Source organism: Papaver somniferum, chromosome 8, assembly GCF_003573695.1.
Source record: "Papaver somniferum cultivar HN1 chromosome 8, ASM357369v1, whole genome shotgun sequence".
Taxonomy (NCBI): Eukaryota; Viridiplantae; Streptophyta; class Magnoliopsida; order Ranunculales; family Papaveraceae; genus Papaver; species Papaver somniferum.
In genome coordinates, this window is record NC_039365.1 from 35,755,653 (window position 1) to 35,774,892 (window position 19,240).

The following is a 19,240-nucleotide window of genomic DNA, read 5'->3' on the forward strand; positions in this document are numbered from 1 at the left end:
TGGTTCATGATTTACAGCATTGAAGACATTATCTTGTCCATAAAGATTTTGTGGTTTACTCATATCATGAAGCTTTGCGCTACTTAAAATCTTAGAAGAAACTGAAGCCTAGACATGCAAAGTCGATTGACTATCTTGAAGAGTTTACTTTCTTCCTAAAGCATAAATATGGAGCAACGAACAAGGTAGCTGATGATCTTAGTCATCGACATGTGCTGGTGACATCAATTCAAGCTCATGTAATCGATTTTGAGGTGATTAAGGAACAATATGCTGCTGACCCCTACTTTGGCGCAGTGGTAAAATAGTTAAGTACATCACCCACAACACGAGGTATGTTATTTATTCTTCATGATGGTTATCTCTTTCGTGGTAACCGATTATGCATCCCTGTTGGTTCCTTAAGGGAGAGTATTGTCTGAGAGCTTCATGGTGGAGGGTTAGCAGGACATTGGGGTCGATACAAGACCCTAAAGGCTGTAAAAAGCCGATATTATTGGCCTTCGATGGATAAGGATGTTGAAAGATTGGTCAAGCGGTGTAGGGTGTGCAAGTTCGCTAAAGGGAAGTCACAAAATACTGGGTCATATACTCCGCTGCCAGTTCCACACTCTCCTTGGATGCATATTAGCATGAACTTTGTGCTTGGATTGCCAAAAACAGCTAGGAAACACGATTCCATCTTCGTTGTGGTAGATAGGTTCTCTAAAATGGCTCACATTATTCCTTGTTATAAGAATGCCGATGCCTCCAATATTGCATCTCATTTTTTCAGCGAAGTGGTACGTCTTCATGGAGTCACTTCATCTATTGTGTCTGATCGTGATGTCAAGATTCTAGGACATTTTTGAAAGACTTTGTCGAAGAAGTTCGGAACGGAGATACGTTATTCTACAACTGCCCATCCACCAACTGATGGTCAGACGGAAGTAGTGAACATGAGTTTGGGAAATTTACTACGAAGTTTAGTGGGAGATCATATTAGGAGTTGGGATCAGATCTTATCCCAAGCTGAATTTGCATACAACAATTCGGTTAGTCGTACGACTAAACGAACACCATTTGAAGCTGCATATGGTTACCAACCACAACATGTTGTTGATCTTGTACCACTTCTTTTGGATACACAAATCACCAATGAAGGTGAAGCTTATGAAGATCATATAAAGAGCATACATCATGAAGTGCGAGCATCTATCTCCAAAAGTAACCAGCAATATATGACTGCTGCCAATGATGGTCGCAAGCTTAAAGAATTTTAAGAAGGTGAAATGGTGATAGTGTTTATGCGAAAGGAGGGGTTCCCATGGGGAAGATATCATAAGTTAGCATCAAGGAAGATGGGGCCTTATAAGATAGTTAAGAAGATCAGTTTCCAATGCGTATGTTCTTGAGTTTCCTGACGACTTACAAGTCAGTCTCATTTTCAATGTTTCTGATTTATATGACTTCTATGGGTTCGATGGAGATGATGTTGATGATGTGCCAAGTGATCAGCAGCCAATACAAAGGAGGTTGACTGACGAACCAGTTGATGTGATTCAAGAAGTACTCGATGTGAAGGAGACTAGATCCCGACGTGGAAATCCTTATCGACAGTTCCTAGTTAAGTGGCTTGGAAAGACAATTAAGAAAAGTACATGGATTATAGAAGAGGAACTGAAACAACGCTACCCATAGATATATGCTGAAGTTGAAGCAACGTTCTCGTCGGAAACGAGCTTATTTTCAAACCGGGGTGATTGATACAGGGGCATAATATGTCTTTGTAGAGTTTATTTATTTTAGGATATGTTTGCTGGTTTGTCTCTTAAGAAATGGCGTTTCTGTCCTAATATCTAGTTTTCCTTATTTAGGTTTCTTTCTAGTATAAGTAGGCTGTTAGGTCGTCCAAGGAGGGAAGACTTTTATTATATTTTTATACATTATAATCTATTGATTATACAAGTGAGTTAGGTTTTACCCTAGAAACTCCTTATCTTCGTTCTTATTGTTTCTGTTTAGAGTTCTAATCGTTCATTGTTGTTCAATTAGCCTAGTTAATTGTTCTGATTCCTAGTTTTGCATTATTAACTCTAACTCCATCTGCAACTCAAAGTCAGACAACCCTGCCTTAACCTCATTTCAATTTCATTAACAGTTCTTATCTTTGTAAACATTCTTATCATACAAACACAACGATTCCATTCAAAAAACAATCATTCATAACTAGAGCTGGCAAACAAGCTGAAACCCGCGGGTTAACCCGTGCCCGGCCCGTAAAAACCCGAACCCGGCTCGGCTGGTTTCTAAACAAGCCGGGTTCGGGTTGGAGAAATGTCGGCTTGTGAATAAACGGGTTAACCCGTCCCGGCCCGTGAAACCGCGGGTACAACCCGTAAACCCGTCCACAATAACTAATTAGTAATTTTTATATAATCCTGTCCGTCGGATTATCTAGGGTTAATCACATCCACACGATTAAGGTATAAAAAGGAGAAACCCTGAAACTAAATGAAGAGATATCTTTCTTTTTTATCTCTCTTTTTTCTTCTTCTTCTCTTTCTTTTCTGGTTTTTCTTTTCTCTTTCCATTTTTCTTCTCCACCGCACGAACTGTGAGTGATTGATTCATGATTCTTCTGAAATTTGAATTAACTTAATGAATAAGTGAATCAAGGAAAGAGTTAATGAGTCTGTGAAGTTAATTTTGGTTAGGGTTTCGTGATGATTGAAGAAAGAGGAATCAGTAAAATTAGGATTAGGGTTCTAGAATGGATTGAAAATTTTATATCAAATTGAGAATGAAATCAAGTAATGATGGGTATTGGGTGTTAAGTTTAAGGTTGAATTTTTAGTTATTGATTTTCAATTTAATTCACATTGAAGAATCAGTGAGTTAGGGTTCCAACATGAACTGGAAATTTGATTGGTGATGAATACGATGAAATTGAAAGATGATTTTGTTAAATTGAGGTTTAGATTCGTATAATAATTGGATGAACTCCATCGATTAGGGTTCTTAATAGAAAAGAGAATTCATGGTTCACGGGTTTGAAACTTAGTTGAAAAAAAAAAGAAAATTGACGGTTTAGGGATATGATGGAATCAAGTTGAAGATTAAGCAAAGGGTGAATCATTTGTTTCAATTTGGAATTAATCTGAGAACCTGTTATATGGATATTAGGTTACTAGTTTGAGATGAAGTGTATGTGAGTTGGATTAGTAATATGATGGGATGAAGATGGGTTTGCGTTTTTGTTGTTGTTGATTAGCTCAAGAATATGGAGGTAAGGCTTTCACGGTTTCTGGTGATACAGTCGTTTTCTCGAATTACGCGGATCAAAGACTCTACAAGCAGATAATTGGAGGTCTGGTTTCTTATTCTTCCCATTTTTTATGAAGTTGTCAGTAGTGTACTTTACTGTGTTTCTTTGTTCTGGGTCTTATAGACAAAAGTATTTTGAGTTGGAGAAAATTCAAGCCTTTATGTACAAATTAACTCAGCTTGGTACACTTAAGATTGGACCTCAAAGGTCGTAACTTCATATTAGCTATGGGTGTTTCCATGTTTCACACCTGTCTAATTGTACTAGAAACTGCACCTTTTTTTAATAATTCATCTGTCAAATATTTAACATTCCATTGGTGAGCAGATTCCTTTGCCATACCAATTACTCCAGATTATGGTGGACCTGTAGTTCATTATGCAGATGGAGTATTTGATTTAGGATCTCAAAGTTATGTCACAGTAAGGGAAGGTAAGTTTCTAGGAAGCATATGTACTTGTTGATAAATCCACTTTTTTTACTTTACCCGTTGGTGTTCATCTTATGGTTATTCTCAAGTTTGTTTTCCTTTCTTTGATAGATACCCGTGACAGTAGCATAAATCCCACCACGACAATTGTATCCATCACCTTTAATGGCGAAACTAACCAAGGTAAACATTATCACAAAACACATGTCTTGTTTATATTAATAATTAACCTGACCCATATGTTAGTTCTGGGCTGGTTATTGTATCTTTGTGTGGATTGTATCAGAACCAAAATTAGTAGTCGGTGGAAATGACTTCTACGCATTCCCCCGTCTGGATTCCAAAGGAGAGCGGCTAGCTTGGATTGAATGGGGTCACCCTAACATGCCATGGGATAAAGCACAACTTTGGGTTGGTTACATTTCCAAGGATGGGTGTGTATGCTTTCGTGTTTATACTGTCACATTTGTGGCTCCTTTCTAATCTACCATAGTTTGTGGGTTTTTAAGCTACCTTTTGTTCCTGCAAATGAACGTTTTGATTTTTCCACCTGTGCAGAGATATAAGCCAAAGGATCTGTGTTGCCGGTGGTGATCCTATGCTGGTAGAGTCTCCATCTGAGCCCAAGTGGTCCTCTAAAGGTACTTACTGAAGGAATTTAAAAAAATAAATAATATATATATATATATATATATATGGGATTTTAGTATTTACTGCGACCTGGCCAACCTCGATGCAGTATGTATTTAGTATTTGCTTTGGCTCAATTGTATTGTCCATGTCAGCTGATATAGCTCAACCATGCCTGCAGACACTCTGGACTATATTTACAGGATCTAGAAACAATGTTTGTTATATAGGAATAAAGAGAGGGAGTTATTTCATGTAATGAATATTACCAAATAAGTTAGCATATTTTCCATTGCTCTATTGTCTTGTTTCCCTGATGCAGATTGAGCACAGAAACGAGGTGGTATCGATTTATTCCATCGATGCTGAGTTTACAAAACCGTTTTGGGTTTTCGGTGCTTCCTCCTTTGATTTCATCCCAACCAATGGCAACAACAACTTAATTTCTTGCAGCTACAGGTCTCTCCATTATAGTTATCACCACTATATTCCTTTTTGGTCCATTTGTTGTAATTTTAGCATTTTTGTTCTTTTAATGGTGGATGTGTCGTTTGAAATTTGATTTCAGCTGTAATTGATAACATGCAGACAGTTTGAGATGAAGTGTATGTGAGTTGGATTAGTAATATGATGGGATGAAGATGGGTTTGCGTTTTTGTTGTTGTTGATTAATGTTGCAGATTAGTGGTAGTGATAACGAGAAGATTTATGAATGAAATTGAGATGCAGGTGATGAAAGTGGTGGATGTGAATTGATTTTAGGTTAGAAACGATAATCCTAGGTTAGGGTTTGATTCTTTACTCTTTTTCACAGTAGACTAGAGAACTTATAATTGTGTTTTTTTTCTATGTAATCCTATGTTTTAGTATTATCCCCAAGTTATGTTCCGTGGTTTGGTGACTTTGGTCTCTGTTTTGTCACAAATTAACTTAATGAAATTATAATTTTATTTTTAATTAAACAAGTCGGGTTAACCCGTGAACCCGCAAGCTTTACCCGTTACGGGTGCGGGTTGAAGAAATGATCACCCGTGAAGAATATCGACCCGCGGGTTTTAACCCGTGTTAACCCGAACCCGTGTAACCCGTAACAAGCCAGCCCCGGCCCGCCCGTTTGCCAGCTCTATTCATAACCCACTAATTAGGCCTCCTTTCCTCTTCCAACTGGTTCACATCAAAACCAGTTTCAAAACTGAACTTCCCATTCATATCAACTCCTAATACCGCCCTTTACAAACCTACTACAAATCACACATACATAAATAATAAAACTGAATAACCATACTGAAATCAACTCAGAGAATAATTACCTCAGTTCACTTGTTTTAACACCATCACCTTCCTGCCAGTTCAAAACCTAGACCCTAAGATAATTCTTAATCCTCTTCTTTCGTAAACCGAGTTTACAACATCAACTTAGATCTCCGGATCGAGCAAACCCACATTCTAATTTCTACATATCCAAAATTCTCAAAAACAGAACCCTAATTTCTCAATTTGGGGAAGAACAGGGAAACCCTAATTCCAATTCACTAAGAGATAACTTCAGAACTTCAATTTGATATCAACCCACTAATTCTCAACCCATCAGCAACTCAATCAACTTATCAATCCATACGAATTTACAACTCGATTTATAAACCCTAATTAATCGATTACTCAAATCTTTGATTTCATCTTCAATTCCATAACTAAAACTCACAAACCCCAACTTCAGTTCTAACAATATCCCGTGAATCCATTTCTAATTTTGAACATTAAATCATCTCTCTGAGAAACCCTAAATCTGTTAAATAATACATCAACACCACCATCAATTCTTCGTCAACACCAATAAAAACTTCTACTGCATCAGTTCTTCCTCGTTGATTGATTCTCTCAACATAATTCTCAAGTCTCGCTCACAATCGTCAGCAGCAGAAAGAAAATGACAGAAGAAGAAACGAGAGAAAGGAAGAAGAAAGAAAACAAAATGGAAGAAAAATAAAAGTCCTTGATCTTATCGATTTGGTTTTGAGTTATCCAAAGAGGGTGCCTTGAGAATAAACTCGGTTTCCTTGATAACACTCTAAGGTGAAATGCCCATTTTACCCTTCACATAAAAATAAGAGATATCTTCTTCGTCCGATATCCGAATGACAAGTTCGAGTAGTCCATTTCGCATAAATTTTCGAGATCTATCTAACCGTACTAGTTTCGTATATAGATCGTTGTTAGATTAATTAACGGGTAAATCGTATTTTGACCATCGCTAAACCAGTCATATAACGTTGACGAGCTTGAGGGTCCTTACATTATGCAACTATATTTTTGTTCATGCATCTATTATTTTGGTTTATGCAGCCACTAAAACGTTGTATATGTCTGAATCCAACAGAAAAAACAGACGCATAACGAATTATGCAACCATTTTCTCAACTGCATAACAAGTTATGTAACCATTGTTTTGGTTGATTTTAGTGCATACAAATAAAATTGATGTATAATGCATTATGCATCCATTTTCATGACTACATGACAGGTTATGCATATGTTATTGTAGGTGCATGACAAGTTATGCAGTCTTTGTTTTGCTGGTTTCAATAGTAACAAAAAAGTTGCTGCATAAACGTATTACGCAACCATTTTCTGGACTGCATAACAAGTTATGCATTAACTTTTGTAGATGCATAACAGGTTATGCATCCATTTTTATAGCTGAATTACATGTTATACAGACATTTTCTCGACTGCATGACAGGTTATGCAGTCATAACATCATCATCATCTTCTTTCCTATTTCAATATCTCCCATACAAACCAAACAACATAAACACCTTTCCCATTTCTCTACAACCAACAACATTTTCACCTTCTTGTAGTCTGAATTCCATACAAAACTTAATTTGAACCCGAGTACAAAAATCCCTGAATTTAGTTGATGACAAACTAAATTCAAACCATCTCATACTCTGAATCATCTTTTTAACCTACATCAGTTCCATAAAAACCCAAATCTTATGAAATCCTGATTTCAATTACAAACTCAGGTTTTATGAAACCCTGATTTCTAATCTCAATCTTCAGAAACAGATCTCTTATATTTTCCACGACTTCAATCAATATCACCCATTAACTCGATCATCATCTTCTCGATCTCCACCTTTGATTTCACCTGTGAATCTCTCTGCATAATGATTTCTGATCGAAATCGGTTTAACGATTGATCGAACAAAAACCTCCTAGATTAAAAGAGAGAGGACGAAGAATAAAAGAAGTCATGAAAGAAAAACGATGAAGAATAAGCGAAAAAACAATTTTATAAATTCTGAGTGTGGGAGAAATTTTCACCGAGGAAATGGATACGTGTCTGAAGTTTTTTGTCGGTGGATTTGACAGTGGAAAAAATCTGAAAAATAGTTGTGACGGTAATTTTCACTTTTATTTTCACACGCTAGTCATGATGAAACCAACACTTAGGGTAAGCCCAGTCCTCAAACCTAGCCTTGTCGTCGCTCCCCCCACCGCTCGCGGTAATCTAGTGGTTATTTTAAAGTTTCCGTATGACTTCAATACAAATTCTTCAGGCACGGCAACAAAAGGGAAATCATCTCGTCTTCTGTAATTGAAACACAAAGCTGAAAAATCCAAGTGACACGGTCTAAAAGATGAGGCGACATTTAGCTTCTTATTCTTCAGTTTTGTTTTCTACCTTCAGATCGTATGTGGTTCCTAATCAGGTGTGTGAATCTTTTGTTATGAAATTCCATTTGTCTAATTTCGTTTTTGTCAACTTTAAAAATGCAGAAATGACATACATCAATACTTTGAATTTTCTTTTAATTCAATTAGATTTTGAGATTAAAGATGATAATTGTGTTGCTGGTTGTAGATTAGTTTGATTGATTGATTTTCATAAAAATCTGAAAATTTAGGGGAGTCAAACTCTTATCTTTTATTGCGCTCACTAGGGTTATGTGTGTGCCTTGCCTATATTCGTTGAGTTTTATAGATCACATAACTGTAATGGACGCTTATATTAAAAAAAAAAAAAAAAGTAAATCTGTAATGGATCGTTTGACCTTGATTTACAAGGCAGAGATCATTTGCTGATTCTCTAAATTCAGCTGTTAGATTATTTCCATGTTCCACTTGAGTGTAACATTTCGAATCTCATATACATAGTAGGTTGTGATGTGAACTTTTGAGAAGGCATGTCAGGGAAATGCTTCAAATGGCTTCTTGAAAACCTCATTACAAAGCGTAGAAATGATATGCAACTTTGAACTTCACTTTTTTTGCATTGATGTAAATTTTTACTATTTTTCGGTAGTCCAAATAGTTTCGTCGATGTAACTCACAATTATTGTGGTATTTATTGCAGGCGGCTTATACATTGAAATTTGTGGAGCTCTTTGCCACTGAAATTGAAACTCCGGTATGCATTTATGTTTAGCTCATACTTCTGACTAAATTTAACTCATTCTATTTACAAGTGAGGCCATTAGGCCATTCATCAAACAAAAGAGTAGTTTTGTGATTGTTCTTACTTCTTACAACCCCAAATTCGAGTAACCGCATCTCAGTATCTATGATTAGCTTTTTATCGTAATTGTATGGATTAGATCTCAACGCGGTTTTACCATAAAAAGTTGGAGCTTTTATTTTGGTGCTCCGGCGTCATGGTATACACCAGCTAGGAATTATCCATCAAGTTACATTCAAGGGTAAAAATAAAACCATATTTTCATGGAAAACTGAGCAATACTCATTTGTTCCCTTTATGTAGGCAAAGGGGGGATTTTCCTCCAGAGAGAGAGTTCCATTTATATCTTTTGTCCTAGGTAAGTAATCAAGATCCTTTTTATTCCAATATCAGTTTATGTGCTTATTTTTAAATAATAGGTGTATTTACCATTAAGATAATGTGTCTTCAGCAAATTATGTACAAGATATTACTATTGAGACTTCGTTGATATGCTTTCAGGTGGCCCTGGTAGTGGTAAAGGTACGCAATGTGCAAAGATTGCACATACATTTGGTTTCACACACCTTAGTGCCGGTGATTTGTTAAGGACAGAAATATCTTCCAACAGTGAAAAAGGGTATAACATGGTCATTATGTATCTGTTTCTCTTATGTGGATATTTGTATCTGATTCTTGTTTCAAAGTTTTCAAAAATAATTGATAGTTGGTCGAATATATCGAATCCAGTGCAGCGATCCTCGAAACTATCAAGCAAGGAAAGATTGTTCCATCAGAAGTGACTGTCAATCTGATCCGGAGGGCTATTGAATCAAGTAAAAACCATAAATTTCTCATAGATGGCTTTCCAAGAAGTGAAGAGAACCGTATTGCCTTTGAAAAAATTGTGAGTTTCTCATTTAATAAAGTTTAATACCATATCATCATCAATCTGTTAATACTTTTCTAAACCCAACGGGACATTTCTAATTCTAGTTAGTTCCAAAAGGTAATTCCTGTGTTTCCACGTTCTATTAGTACTATGTTACCGACATGTTGAGCTACAACAAGCTGTATACTATGATTTTTGGAACGTGAGTTCTCTTGTAGGTGCTGTTTTTTTATTAGCTGAAAATTTGTCTGAATTCTTGCTTAGGCGTAGTTAGAAATTTGATTGTTTGTTTTTATTCTTTCAATGGTTAAGTGATTTCTGAATCACGTAAGAGGCGAAGGTACCTAACGTTGTGCTGATTTGGGGATGAACCTCGGAGTATATGGCAATTTAATAACACCCCTGCCCATGTATACCGTGACTTCACGATTTTATGTTGGCGTATATGGAAGTATACTTCTGAGTAACAAGTAAATTAAAATAAGAGATCTAGTTGTTGTGTATGAGTCTATGACCTTCCCTAATTTGATGGGCACTGTCTTGATAGTTTAAAGCTGTAGTTGCTTCTTAAGGGCTAATAATTATGTCTTTCTGTGTCTGCAAAGTAATTAAAGTGGTATGCAGATGGGAGCAGAACCAAATTTTGTGCTTTACTTTGACTGTCCTGAAGATGAAATGGTGAAGCGGGTTCTCTGCCGTAATGAGGTTCTCATTTTTATGTATTTCAGTATTTCACCTTCAGTTGAATGCTAAATCACATTTAGGATCTTATGTTACCAATCATTGAATGCAGGGGAGAGTTGATGATAATATTGATACTCTTAAGAAGCGACTTAAAATATACGAGTCATTGAACTTACCTGTCATCAATTACTACTTGGCAAAGGGAAAAGTTCACAAGGTGATTACTCAGTTCTGCTTTGAACATTTTATGTGGACTAGTTTTTCCAACTGGAGCCTGCATTAAGTTATTAAGTCGGGGTTGGGTTCTCTTAGCAACTTGGCTATTTTATTGTTGACACCATCAGTTTGCAATTATCTTTACACAAAAGCATATATTTGATGGCATCTCAGTTAACTTGTGTATGAGTGATTTTTTATAACAAGTATAGACAACTTGTACATAGTTTTTTTTTTGTTTAGCCTCGGCAGTGTTTGTGTTAACAAATATCAATGCGCATATGCAGATCAATGCTGTAGGACCAGAAGAGGAAATATTTAAACAAGTTTGTCCCATTATCTCTTCATACGAGGTATGTGTTTTGTTTACAAAGTAGTTGGTTTTCAACTAGTGTTGTTCAATGCCATCCATAGCTCTTAGGTTAGTCATGGAAGCACTTTTTATTTGCTAGATCCTAAATAGACGGAGTTCTGGAAAACAGTTAAGTATTTTAAAGATTTGAGAAGCATAAATGATGCTGATATTCAGACTGCAGGGATTTTAAGTTTTCACCTGTATCCGTTTATTTCTCTTTAAGAGTCTCAACTCATTAAGTTTATCTGCAGGGAGCGTGCAAATGAACATGACTATTGTAATGGGTTTTGGGAGACTGTTCTTTTGTGATCAAATTATAGGAAGATATAAATATCCAAAAGTAAACAAAGAAGAGTACCAAGGGGAATGTCCTAGCTTTTAAATGGAACTTCCCAAACTTGAAGTGTCAAATGCTGTATCCTGTCATTTTGTTCTTGGGAGGTCATTTTGTACAAATTAATATGGAAGATCAAACAATAATTGCCTACGAGTTACTACTGTCCATCCTTTATTTACTACTATTTTGTTTCTCTCCAAGTTGTAAGAATTTTGGTGTTGCAATGAGGGAATTGAGTAATCTTATGTTGTTTCATTGTTCAGCTTTAGTTTTCAAATGAAATACAATCTCAGATTCTAACACACAGGTCTGTTCAGCTTAACAAGCAGTACCGCCGTACCGGGTTGCAAAACCGATAAATACCTAGTTGTAAACAGCTGAATCAGCTTCCCAATTAACTCACCGATTCCGATTCATCAACCCCATAAAGTATCTGGAAACTTCAATTTACTTAGAGAACCAGCTAAAATGCAACTCCTCCTTCATTACCGATTCTTGCCCTCTCTTCATTTCGCTTCACCTGCTACCACTTTCCGATTCACAAATTGCAAAATCAGAAAAATCTCAACAACATCTTCAATGTCTTCTTCTTCATCAGCCTCACCACCACCATCAGAAGAAGACTTGAATCAAGTAATAAAATACCATAACCAAACAAAACACAATTTCTTCAACTACGCAAAAGGTCCAAATGGTCTTGATTGGGCAAATCAACCAAACCCTTTTCGTCGTTACATCTCGTCTCCTCTCCTTCCATTAGATCAAACCGAATCCTTAATAAATGAACCACCTTTATCTTACTCTTCATTGTTTCATTCACCCCCATCATCAAAACCCATTACTCATTCAACAATTTCTCAGTTTTTCTACGATTCTTTAGCATTATCAGCTTGGAAAACTGCTGGGTTTTCAACCTGGTCTCTTCGTGTTAACCCTAGTAGTGGTAATTTACATCCAACAGAAGCGTATATCATATCACCAAAAATTGCATCTCTTTGTAATTCTTCTTTTGTTGCACATTATTCACCTAAACAACATTCATTGGAGCTTAGAGCTAAGATTCCTGAAGGTTTTTTACAGAATTTGTTTCCTGAAGGGTCTTTTCTGATTGGGCTTTCTTCGATTTTTTGGCGGGAAGCTTGGAAGTATGGGGAAAGGGCGTTTAGGTATTGTAATCATGATATTGGTCATGCTATTGGTGCGGTGACCATTGCTGCAGGTGAGCTTGGTTGGGATGTTAAGCTTCTGGATGGATTGGGGTATTCTGATTTGGAAAAACTTATGGGTTTAGGGTCAGGGTTTAAGGTTCCATCTGGTAGTAAGAAAGGAAAGTTCCCTGAGATTGAATTTGAGCATCCAGATTGTGTTCTTGTTGTTTTTCCTAAAGGGATTGGTGAATTCAGTGTAGATTATGAGAAATTGAGTTTGAAGATATCTGAGGTGTTCTCGGAATTGGAGTGGAAAGGAAAAGCTAATGCTTTGAGTAAAGAACATGTGTGTTGGGATGTCATTTATAAGACTGCTGAATCTGTAAAGAAGCCGCTGACAAGAGACGGGTTCTGTGTGAATTCTCTTCAGAGAAGTGGGTTGATTTCGGAAGAGGTGTATAGAGAATCTAAATTGAGGGAGATTGTTAGGAAGAGACGAAGTGCTGTAGATATGGATAAAAAATATATAATGGAAAGAGAGACATTTTATCAAATTCTTTTGCATTGTCTTCCTTCCGGCGAAGGGGAGAAGCAAGGGAAACAACTTGCTTTGCCATTTCGAGCACTTCCATGGGATGCTGAAGTTCATGCACTTTTATTTGTTCATAGAGTGAGTGGACTAGAGAAGGGTTCGTATTTCTTGGTGAGAAATGAAGATCATTTTGATGAAATTAAAAGACTAACAAGAAATGAGTTTGAGTGGGAGAAGCCAGAGGGTTGTCCAGCTGATCTCCCGCTTTATAGACTTGCACTGGGTGATCATGCAGCGCTTGCACAGCGGCTTTCGTGCCATCAGGTGTGTTCATTTTGTTTTTCTTACATAATTTTTGCTTATCAGGAAAAGTTTTGAAAAATCATTTAGGTTAAAGTGTGAGGATTTAGCTCAGGATCAATTGGATAGAGTGTACGTGTCCTTTTTTGTTTTGGACTTTGCTTTGTTATTTTCGATTAGCTTATTACCTCGTCACAGGAATTGAACCCTCCTTTCATTGAAGTTCTATTCTCTTCTTCAGAAAGAGTAAATAAAAACCTTATAACATTATTGTGCACATCATAAATAACCTCAAAAGTTGAATGCATAACTTTGAAACTTGAATCCACACTGACCTTTCTAAGGTCTCTACATAAAACTCCACGTGGAGAAACGATTATTGGATTAAGCATTCCATAACAGAAAACTGCAGCAAGAACCTGGTTACATGATTTGGGGTGTAAAGTATATCTAGTGAATCGGTTACATATCGTGTTGTCATTCCCATAGAAATAATAGCTGCCCGCAACAACTGCTCAGATCATCTAAGTTAATAAGTATTTATTTTCACCTCTTTAGATCAGTAAGGATATAATTGATTCTGTGAAACCGAGGCCGAGCATTAGTATGTGACACCAGTTCTCATTTTTTTTCTTTCTTTCTTGAACTTGCTATATCCAGGAAATCGCCTCAGATGGCTGCTTCAGCCTGGGCATGGTTGCTCGCTTTGAGTCGACTTTGCGTGAGAAAAATGCCTGGATGTATCCCCGTTTGTTTTGGGAGACTGGAATTCTTGGTCAGGTACTATACCTTGAGGCACATGCAGTTGGAATCTCTGCTACCGGAATCGGCTGCTACTTTGATGATCCAGGTAGATCAATTTTGTTCCAGCATGAATCTGTTGATCTAACTTGAGTTAAATTGCATAGTCACCTTTCTATGGAAGGTAGTTGAAGAACTCTTAACACTGGGTATATTTACGTCGTTAACTGATCACCCAAGTAACGAACTTCTGAACTCCTGAAAGACACGTCAAGAAAAGTGGCCTCTGGCATCTGCCAGTGAGACCTTGTTTGTTAAGACCCACTCCTCCAGCTTTTTTTGCATTTATGATCTCAGCTGCAACAGTTTGTAGGTACACAAATCTAGAGATAACATTTCACTGATTTCAGCTATGTTGATATGTGGTTAGCTTCGAAACCTTTTGAAGGATAGAATCTAACTGATTCTGGAAATCAGAGTGATTCATCATTCATCATAAATAACTAAAATAAGCTTAACTCTCTCACTACTTACTAGGCTATTAGTATTCTGACACTGAGAACCTCAGCTAACTAAAGCAGCCAAGGGCTTTACTGCTATGTGGGATTCCACTAAATCTAGTTGAATCTTTGGGTTTTCATTCAGATTCTTGAAGTGCTCAATAGTTTTTGGTTGGTAATCCTACTAGTGAATAGGTTCTTGAAGAGGGTTGGTAGCATTTTAATCGGCCGGCATTTGTTATTGTTAACACTCCGTCACAGGTCACAAGTCTTAAACATCATCTTAATTGGTTCTTAAATTGTTAGGAAGAATTGGTGGAGATGAGATATAGCTCATCTTCTGTATGGATTAAATAGAGTAACATTTTTGACAATTCCACCATGTCCAACTAAAAGATCGGAAGTACATTTTTTCTTCTTTTTATGTTAGCTAGATTAGATTTTGATTTTATTCTGGAATTTTGTAGCTCTTAAAAGAGAGTTATGCCCAGTGTTACTGAAAGCTTTCAATTTTCATCTCTTGCAGTTCATTCTTATCTCGGGCTAGAAGGGTCAGAATATCAGTCTCTTTACCATTTCACAGTTGGAAGCCCTGTGGTCGACAAACGAATTATGAGCCTGCCTGCTTATCCAGGACCCGACATGGACGCGTAAAACACCTCTTATCACATTTCACGGATAAAACTTTTGCAATCACCTTTGGCGTCTTTAACTGTATTCATTATCTGTACATGCTGATGATTTTATTATATCTTAGAAAGAGAAAATAAGGTCAGTTGTTATATGGGGTTCAAACCCAGCTCCTGAAAAGAATTACGCGCATAGTTTTGTTAGCAGTGTTGCACTTGGTTAAATAATCATACTGTAAATTTGTAAGCTTCAATCTTCAAAAAGTTATAAAGGGATCTTTGTTCAACTCCTAACGGAAAGTACCATTTCCGAGTGGCAAATCTTGATTCCAGTTCTTAAAATGTGTTACTTAAAAATTCCAGTCCCTGTAAAATTTTTTCCTGGACGTTTCGTCTGATGAGTAGAATAAATTTTTTTTGGCCAGACTATCTGTTGTATAAGAAGATGAAGAAGACTGTAACAGAAAAGAGTATCAAAAAGTTCAAAAGCATGGTTTAACCAAGTGCAGAAAAGACATAAGATCAGTAGAATTAGTAGAAAGTACTAGGATCAGTGATGACTGTGACATTTTTTTCATCTATCAAGCAGAAGAGATATATTCAGACTTCTTCTTCTTCTTCAGAGGGAGATGTACCCCAAAAAAACATTTTCCAAAAACTGATGGTGTTGGTGGAGAAGATTTCATGATTGCGAACTTTGGGCAAGAAGCAGGGACTATATCAGGCCAGAGGAAAGCCCCCATTGCATATTCTCTCTTGTAAGCCAAATCACCCATGGCTGGTAAACCATATTCCATTAACAATCTGTCAAGCTTCCACTCCGGCATGTCTTCATAATCTTTCCTGTTGTACCTGGGATAATGCAACGGCATCTGAAAATAGTTGCTTAAACCAACAACCTTCTTGTTCTCCATCTTTCTTTTACTCAGCTCTAAACACTCAAGAATTCACACACAGATATTAAGCCAGGGACTGAAGTGGTTATGAAATGAGCTCCTGCCTTCTTGCTTTTTATGGTGGTGGTAGGTTTTCAAGGGATGAGTTAAAGTGGAAACCCAATGGGCGGCATCTGGCTTTGGGAACTAGGGTTCTCTACGCATGTCACGCTGATAACATGGTTTACCTGCTCGTGCATTGCTGTCAGAACTCAAAAAAGAGTTGTTTGGAAAAGGCTGAAAATATGAAGATTGATACTTTTGATGCACCACTCATGTATCACAAAACTTATGCTGCTGATATAAGACATTACACACTGTTAACATTTCTCACTAACCCAGAAATTGGAATATGCTTTACTAGGCCAGACAAAAAGTGAATGGTTGCACTTTTACCCATTGAAAAACCTTATGAATCCAGCGGATTTTACTGTTGTAGTGACAATCTACTTGAATTCAGCTTCTCCAAGAAAAACCTGTCCTGTCTGGAACAATTAAAATTGCCTAACGGAGATCTATATCCACTGCTATAAAAAACAAAAACCAATGGTTGGAGAGGCCCGGATTCCCTCTAATGCTTGACTAGATCAGGTTGATTGACTGATAGCCCATGTAGGGCTATTAAAGTGGGCATCCAATCCATCGCCAATATCGCCCAATCCATTGCTAATTGGCGATATGAACTGCAATTTTGATCTCATATATGCAAAATCCTCAAAATCGTTTCCTCTAATGTGGGACTGATTATCACTCTTACTTTGTATTGACTAATTAACAAGCCGGCAACTTGGTCAGAACTTAGGTTAGAATTTCTAACTTCAGCCAAGACGGACATTCCTTATTCCTTCTTAGCCTTGACTTACTACAAGGTCCCAAGGGATCTAAACTACCAAGCTTTCAACATTAAATTTTATTCTCAAGTCACTATTTCTTATTTTTGAATATGCGATATTATGGATATTAGGATACTATTATAATCTCAGAGACAGCCAAATGTATCAGAGTTTGACAAACTTGCACTTGTATTTAAGCATTGGGATGCTGCATTTTATCATTTGGCGTATCAAGCAAGCTTTGCTTTGTCACCTTTCTGCGATTTCTCAGTAGCAGGAACCACAGCAGTAAAAGATTTCTGCTTATCTGTGTGTAGGAGGAAACACTAACGAGCTTTTGGTACTGCTCATGAACAAAGACATGCAAATGAGGCATGCTGATTATTTTGGTTGTGTTACTGACTAGCGAGGTTTCATCAAACTTGGTTACAGCCACAATCCGTCCAACTAATACACACAAGAAATATGGAGACAACAAATTGAGTACATTGGCGATACACTAAATGCATGTAAATCCTGAACTTGAAATTTTTTGCAGGGATATTTACAACAAGGAAAACTGAGACTAGCATTTGTAATGGGAACACTACATGGATTATGTTACATCAGCCTGAACTGCTACACCATTTGTGTAATATGTACAGTGTAGACAGCAAGCTTAACTCAAAAACTTCCCAAAAAAAGGAAGCAAAGGAAGAACAAAATAAATATCACGCAGTTGGGAACAAAATTAGAGCGTGATGAACTAGTGTTAATGAAGCCTATCGCTGATTGAAGGAAGCAGCTGTGACGTTTCGAGTTAGGCTGAGACTTGGAAGCCCAAAAATGTTTCAGGAAAAAGCCAAGAGAGCACCTACTTAGACGGCTTGGTCAAGGATATTTCGTAATTCGTCAGCACTTCTCAGCTTATTGATACTGCAAAAGAATCCAATGAAAATGTAATGTTAAGTACTGGACTAAGGTTTGGTTCTTCTAGATGCAAACATCAAATCAGCATTCAAAATGCTATGTAAATTATGCTATCAAGTAACAAAGCTTACCGTAAAAGAGTGTCGCCACTAGATGCCACCACCTCAGAAATCCATTCCGGAAGTAGTTCTTTTAAAAGTGTTAACTGTTCTTCAGTTTCTCCTGAAACCCCAAGAAACTCAAGTTAGATCAAACTTTTATATTTCAGAAAAGATGATGATTATCATAATAGTCACAGAATCAAGGGTCTTACTTCTATCAATTACATCGATGTGGTTCGCGGTTATTTTTTGTATAACTTCCTCTTTCGTGGCAACACTACGCTTCATTGAGTTAAATATGAGATGGACCATGTCAAACATTTTCGGTAGGCGGGCAATCATCCTTTTCCTCAACTTTGCGCGAGAGAGGTCTGAGTCTTGCTCCTCCATTACCCTTTTCTCATTCTCCTTTACAATGAAATACTGACTTCAGCACTCAAATGTTTAGGATCATCCTACTTGAAATGCAAGATAAGGCTTAAAAAGATCTCAAAATGATTCTTAGCAAGGTAGATTGTTGAATTACCAGATGCACAAGCTCTGCCCCAAGAAGATTATCTAGACCAGTCGAAGAACTCGCCTCCTCGTTTATCTTTTCCATGGGATTTGACTTCTTCACCGGAGTATTAAACAACAATGACCTGTTCCTAGGTGGGCGCCGAAGCAACTTGCTTGGTGACTCAACTGAATCATCTTCTTGATGTATTATACGTTCTCTCTTAGGTGTTGGGAGATCAGGTGTGACAGTCATCATCACCCTTGATGGAGTGGATATGACTTTAGCTGGAGTAACTTCAAAGACACCAACATCTTTTGAATAGCAATCTTCAGTTTTCTTGGATTTGATTTCGACAGAAGTTGCCAAAGGGCTTGGAGGAGGTGTTTTTACTGAATTAAGAATATTCATTGAGTTGATAGAATTGGGTAGTTTAGAAGAATGTCTAAGAGGAGATGGAATAGCTGAACAAGGAGATTCCTCCTTTGAGATTTCACACAAGGCTGAGGTTGCTGGTGCTTTTGAGGTGGAAGGTTCTGAAGGAATTGTTAGCAGGTCTGTTCTTTCTGATTCTAGGATTGGAACCTTTGCCGAGAATCGCCTCTTGAAAGAACTAGGTAGGACAGAGGCCGCAACAAGATTGGAAGCTTCTCTAGTGTTATCTTGCTTTGTTGGGTTAGATAGTTGAGGCAGTATTCCCTCTGGAACATCATCATTCTGATCAAAGAAACACTGGTCAGCCTCACACGTAAAACTGACCCCAAGTCTACAATTAGTAGGAGATTGAGCCATTTAATGTAGAAATAGAATGGAAGAAAGCA

At 37.2% G+C, this 19,240-nt stretch overlaps 4 protein-coding genes and 2 long non-coding RNA genes across 6 annotated transcripts; 4 read left to right on the plus strand and 2 right to left on the minus strand.

Annotated features, from left to right (window-relative positions):
- The first annotated feature begins 2,648 nt into the window (after window positions 1–2,648).
- On the plus strand, window positions 2,649–3,922 carry LOC113303034. Its single transcript, XR_003337274.1, has 3 exons — window positions 2,649–3,349; window positions 3,635–3,739; window positions 3,849–3,922. It is a non-coding gene; the product is annotated as an uncharacterized LOC113303034 (long non-coding RNA).
- Window positions 3,923–4,042: 120 nt separating this feature from the next.
- On the plus strand, window positions 4,043–5,023 carry LOC113303032. The gene is made up of 3 exons (XR_003337273.1): window positions 4,043–4,171; window positions 4,296–4,378; window positions 4,690–5,023. It is a non-coding gene; the product is annotated as an uncharacterized LOC113303032 (long non-coding RNA).
- Window positions 5,024–7,872: 2,849 nt separating this feature from the next.
- On the plus strand, window positions 7,873–11,557 carry LOC113302431 (UMP-CMP kinase-like). The gene is made up of 9 exons (XM_026551334.1): window positions 7,873–8,086; window positions 8,731–8,784; window positions 9,136–9,190; window positions 9,334–9,451; window positions 9,562–9,718; window positions 10,328–10,408; window positions 10,497–10,604; window positions 10,891–10,956; window positions 11,210–11,557. The coding sequence occupies exons 1-9, from the start codon at window positions 8,015–8,017 to the stop codon at window positions 11,222–11,224; spliced, it is 726 nt and encodes a 241-aa protein (XP_026407119.1). The 5' UTR covers window positions 7,873–8,014; the 3' UTR covers window positions 11,225–11,557.
- Window positions 11,558–11,754: 197 nt separating this feature from the next.
- On the plus strand, window positions 11,755–15,439 carry LOC113306318. Its single transcript, XM_026555270.1, has 3 exons — window positions 11,755–13,299; window positions 13,936–14,125; window positions 15,043–15,439. The coding sequence occupies exons 1-3, from the start codon at window positions 11,764–11,766 to the stop codon at window positions 15,168–15,170; spliced, it is 1,854 nt and encodes a 617-aa protein (XP_026411055.1). The 5' UTR covers window positions 11,755–11,763; the 3' UTR covers window positions 15,171–15,439.
- Window positions 15,440–15,711: 272 nt separating this feature from the next.
- LOC113304078 lies at window positions 15,712–16,090 on the minus strand. Its single transcript, XM_026553167.1, has one exon. The coding sequence runs from the start codon at window positions 16,057–16,059 to the stop codon at window positions 15,727–15,729; it is 333 nt and encodes a 110-aa protein (XP_026408952.1). The 5' UTR covers window positions 16,060–16,090; the 3' UTR covers window positions 15,712–15,726.
- A 1,680-nt stretch (window positions 16,091–17,770) lies between these two features.
- LOC113305393 (CDT1-like protein a, chloroplastic) lies at window positions 17,771–19,211 on the minus strand. The gene is made up of 4 exons (XM_026554439.1): window positions 18,450–19,211; window positions 18,136–18,331; window positions 17,954–18,044; window positions 17,771–17,828 (listed from the first exon to the last, which is right to left on the minus strand). Exons 1-4 carry the CDS (start codon window positions 19,209–19,211, stop codon window positions 17,771–17,773), a joined length of 1,107 nt encoding a protein of 368 aa, XP_026410224.1.
- Between the last annotated feature and the right edge of the window lie 29 nt (window positions 19,212–19,240).